At 43.5% G+C, this 5,047-nt stretch overlaps 1 protein-coding gene across 1 annotated transcript; it reads right to left on the bottom strand.

The window, feature by feature from the left end:
• Positions 1-2,227: 2,227 nt before the first annotated feature.
• On the bottom strand, positions 2,228-3,752 carry LOC129856784 (carcinoembryonic antigen-related cell adhesion molecule 1-like). The gene is made up of 4 exons (XM_055924497.1): positions 3,680-3,752; positions 3,195-3,476; positions 2,664-2,939; positions 2,228-2,526 (listed from the first exon to the last, which is right to left on the bottom strand). The coding sequence occupies exons 1-4, from the start codon at positions 3,750-3,752 to the stop codon at positions 2,228-2,230; spliced, it is 930 nt and encodes a 309-aa protein (XP_055780472.1).
• Positions 3,753-5,047: the final 1,295 nt, after the last annotated feature.

The following is a 5,047-nucleotide window of genomic DNA, read 5'->3' on the forward strand; positions in this document are numbered from 1 at the left end:
GACACATTTGAGTTAAATCCAATGTCTGTCATTGGCCAGAAGGTCAAAGGTTATCAACATATGTCAGATGATTTAAGAGGTGAGATCCAAACCATTACATTGACTCCAACACAATATTTATAAAGGATGTTCAAAAAGATTCCACCTCAGGCCATGGGGTCAAAGTTGAACTTGTTAATGCCTACTCACAGTTGACAATCAGTTTGTATTCTGGGCTGGTCATGTTGCTGAAGGGGTTGGAGGCAGAACACTGATAGTCTCCGTTGTCAGAATGCTGGACAGAGTTGAAGGTCAGTGTATTGTTGTTCATAGAGAAGTCTGTTCTGTTGTCAGCACACAGAAGCCAGCCGTTCCTCATCCAATGAATGGAGTAAACCGTTCCAGCTGTGTCGCAGGTCAGAGAGAATCTCTCATTCAGTATTGGTTGGACTCCAATGACTTTCACAGTGGTCATGGACACAGGTGCTGTGGAAAGCAGATGAAAGGGTTTTTCATAACTTTATATCTCAACTTCCATCTAATTATACTGTAGGTTCAACAGCACATATACTGTCTAAAACCAACAGAACACAAATTAAAGAAACTTATAGTCCCTTGATATTATGTAGCAGTTACTGACTCACCAACAACAATGAGCATCTTGGAGACAGTTTTGTTTCTGCCAGTGACGTTGTTGAAGGCCACACAGGTGTATTCCCCATGACTGGCTAAGGTCAGTGGGCCAGCCTCATACTCTGAGCCAGTCGCCACCTGGGAGCCATTGAAGAACCAACTGAACTGGCTGGGAGGCTGAGAGGAGGCTGAGCAGTTGAAGGTCACGCTGTGTCCTGTCATTGCTATATCCGGACTAGATATACCAGGTCTCTCTGGCCCAACTGTTAAACACAAGGCAGTATGGTTAATCTTATGGTTTGACTATTTTAACAAAGATTAGTAAGTAAGCACGAAACCCCTACCTGTCCCAGACCTGCTGTTTTCAACTCTTAATGATCGGCTATGAAAAGCCAACTGAGATTTATTCCTGATTATTATTTGACCATGCTTGTCATTTATGAACATTTTGAAAATCTTGGCTCTCTCTAATTTTCTCCTCTCTTTCTCTCGGAGGACCTGAGCCCTAGGACCATACGTCGGGACTACCGGCCGTGGTGACTCCTTGCTGCCCCCAGTCCGCCTGGCCTTGCTGCTATTCCAGTTTCAACTCTTCTGCCTGCGGTTATGGAACCCCTACCTGTCCCAGACCTGCTGTTTTCAACTCTTAATGATCGGCTATGAAAAGCCAACTGAGATTTATTCCTGATTATTATTTGACCATGCTTGTCATTTATGAACATTTTGAAAATCTTGGCTCTCTCTAATTTTCTCCTTCTCTCTTTCTTTCTCTCGGAGGACCTGGGCCCTAGGACCATGCATCGGGACTGCCGCCCGTGGTGACTCCTTGCTGTCCCCAGTCCGCCTGGCCTTGCTGCTATTCCAGTTTCAGCTGTTCTGCCTGCGGTTATGGAACCGCCACCTGTCCCAGACCTGTTGTTTTTCAACTCTTAATGATCAGCTATGAAAAGCCAACTGAAAATTATTCATGATTATTATTTGACCATGCTTGTCACTTATGAACATTTTTGAACATCTTGGCATAGTTCTGTTATAATCTCCACCCGGCACAGCCAGAAGAGGACTGGCCACCCCTCATAGCCTGGTTCCTCTCTAGGTTTCTTCCTAGGTTTTGGCCTTTCTAGGGAGTTTTTCCTAGCCACCGTGCTTCTACACCTGCATTCTAGCTGTTTGGGGTTTTAGGCTGGGTTTCTGTACAGCACTTCGAGATATTATCTGATGTACGAAGGGCTATATAAAATAAAATTGATTGATTGATTGAAGCAGCCTTCCACAATCCTCGGCTTGTGCGAGTTGGGTCAGGGTTAGGGTTAGGGTTAGGGTTAGGGTTAGGGTTGGAGAAGGAGCTGTTAGGAGCAGGAGCCTTCAGTATCTCCTGTTTCTTTAGCGTGTTGCAGCTTGATTTACAAGTACATCCCCTGGACAGGTCGCTAGTCAATCACAGGCCCTTACCCCCCAATCTATCTCCTTAATGCTGAGTGCCAAGTAAAGACATATTGGGTCCCATTTTTACAGTCGTTGTTATGACTCGTCCAAGGATCAAGCTCCCAACCTTCATATCTCAGGACGGAAACTCTAACTACAAGGCCATTGAATTGGTTTTATCAGACAAAGACTACCAGCTCTTGTAATACTCACAGTTCACCACAAGCTTGTATGTCATGCTGGTCAGGTTGCTAACAGCATTAAAGGCCTCACATAGATATTCTCCACTATCAGACAACTGGATTGGGTTGATAACCATTGTCTTGTTGTCCGTAGAGAAGAATGTTCTGTTGTTTAGGGAGATGAGCTGGCCGTTCATCAGCCAGTGAATGTAGTCTACAGGTCCAGTCACCTCACACCGCAGAGTGACCGATTGATCCAGTATTGGTGGCTTCCCATCACGGTTCAACGTAACCGCTGATATCGGCTCTATGGTGAAAAGAAGAGGAGAACTTCACTCGATCGGTGGTAAAAATACCATGATATAACATTGTATTCATAACCATCAATAATCAAATATTCACTACCAACTATATGACATTTCGTAACGATGAATGTTGCCTCACCCACGATCTTTATCATTGTGGTCATGGTGGCGTATCGGAGTGTGACATTGTTGTAGGCTAAGCAGGCGTAACTTCCTGTCTGGTTCTCTCTGGTGTTCTGCAGGCTGAGCTGTGGGCTTTGCTCGTTGAGGAACGTCCCATTAAAGCTCCACTTGAAGGACTCAGCGGGTTTGGACTGAGCGGAGCAGGACAGAGTGATGACAGAGCCCGTCTTGTAGGCTGTATGTCCTATGGTCATCTCAGGAACTACCATCATGGTGAGGTTACTTGGGCCATCTATTGGAGGAACAAATAACAATGAAGTGTTGGGTAAACATTACCTAGAATATGTTTCTGTCCTGTTCTACTGAATACAGTCTACTAATGATCTCTCCAAATAATGATCTGGATCATGTGATCACAGAGGAATGGTTTGGGATGAAAATAGGCATATTACATCATTGCATGGAATGCTGGATCTCAATGACAAGGTACAATCCATGTCTGTTGTGTATGATTAATGTACAGTATACTGCATACTCTGATACTCACATCTAACATTGAGGCCAATGGGCCGGCTGGTGCCATTGCTGATTCCATTGATGACCTCACATCTTAACGGCCCTTCATCGTATCGTGTCACACTGACTATGGTAAGAGTGTTGTACCCAACACCAAGCCGAACTCTGTCACTGGCTGTGACCTCTGAGCTGCCATTCAGCCAGCGGTAGGAGAGGGAGGTGCCAGAGGAGACAGAGCAGGTGAAAATGGCAGTGTCGTTCAATTCCACTAGATCAGTGGCGTTGGCCCTTAGAGTCACGTTTGAAATAGGCTCTGTGGGTGAGAGAGTAGAATAACAACCATATTGTTTATATTTGTTTCACACTGTAAAACTTGTTTAGGAAATCTAAATATGCTATTTTTTTTTATTTACTTATGATAGAGACCAAGTTATAGGATTGAGCACTGTAGAGCTCTTTGCACACACATAAAACGTCTTGTCTTATCTGAAATGTAAATGAACAGTTTGCTCATACTCTGTGATCTGTTCAGGTTAATTCTTTTCAAAGGTATTATGTAGGCCAACTTCACTATGGGTTCAGAAAACATTGACACATTTAAGTGTTAGCTTTCCATGTCAGGAAAATGACTTTTATTATTGTGACAGAGTCTACAATCATAGAAAGATAAACAGACAGGCAGAGGTCAGTTCCTTACTCTGGACAGACAAAGTCACCACAGCTGTCAGGACTGGCTCCATTCCCTGCACGGTATATCGTCCTGAGTCGTTGAGTTGGAGAGAGCTTATGGACAGCTCTGAGGAGGAGCTGTTGAATGAGACTCTGCCTCGATAACTTGTACTCACACTATTGGCACCAGGATAGAAAAGTACGAGGATTGTAGTTTCATATGACCAGGTCCCTACGTTGATGGGGCTTTGAGGAACTAGGTTCAGTGTGACATTACTGCCCACAGCTAAGGGGTTCATAGAGGGAACCACCACCTGGCCAGAGACACCTAGAAGAGTATGGATTGATGAGTTTAGTTCATGTTTTTTTTTTAGATATTACTAATCAGTACAAAAGTCTTTAAAGTTCTTTAAAATATTTTACTTGAGATTAATCAAATCTTTAGACTCTGGCACTTTAACAGAAATACAAGCTTTTGTTTAAATTTAGTGCCTTCAAGCTGAACACACAATTTACAACATGAACCTAGTATCTATTTCTAATGTCTACTCTAGACATTGTTGTCAATGGCAGATAAATAGAAATCTCCATCTTTCTGACTCGATACTGTTTGACTGAAGTGCATCAACCAAACAGAGACATTTGAACAACCTGTTACTTATTTAATCAAGTGTTTGTACCATAAAGCACAAATAGGCATCAATGTATTTCCAGAATGAGCTTATTGTCCTCTTTACCTGTAGTGAAGTTGAGCAGCACCAGGATGAGAACCCACACCAGAGGATACTCCATAGTTCTGCCACTTATCAAAACACCACGGATTAGAAGTGAACGGGACACTTTCCTATTAAACAAATGACTGTCCAGACTTCTTGGTAAATCCAAACATGTTGATACTGCACAGTCACAGTCTCCTCTCAATCAACAAATTGTCAGGTGATGCCAATGTACCAACCCACCCTACCTGTCACCAGAACACACTCACACACACCCACCTACCCACGCCCTGTTTTGCTCAAGTACCTTTTTCCCACTGTGTTGTTTGTTGACACAAAGGGGTGTTTTCATGTTGATTATGTTTTACTGTAAATCTGATCAACTCTGTCTGTACTATACGGGACCTGGGAGAAGGCTGGATGGTACATGACCAATGAGGCCGGGGATAGGTCCTCTGACCCTGTTGAAACTCATGATCTATCCACAGTTGCTAAGGCA

This window comes from Salvelinus fontinalis, chromosome 6, assembly GCF_029448725.1.
Source record: "Salvelinus fontinalis isolate EN_2023a chromosome 6, ASM2944872v1, whole genome shotgun sequence".
NCBI lineage: Eukaryota > Metazoa > Chordata > Actinopteri > Salmoniformes > Salmonidae > Salvelinus > Salvelinus fontinalis.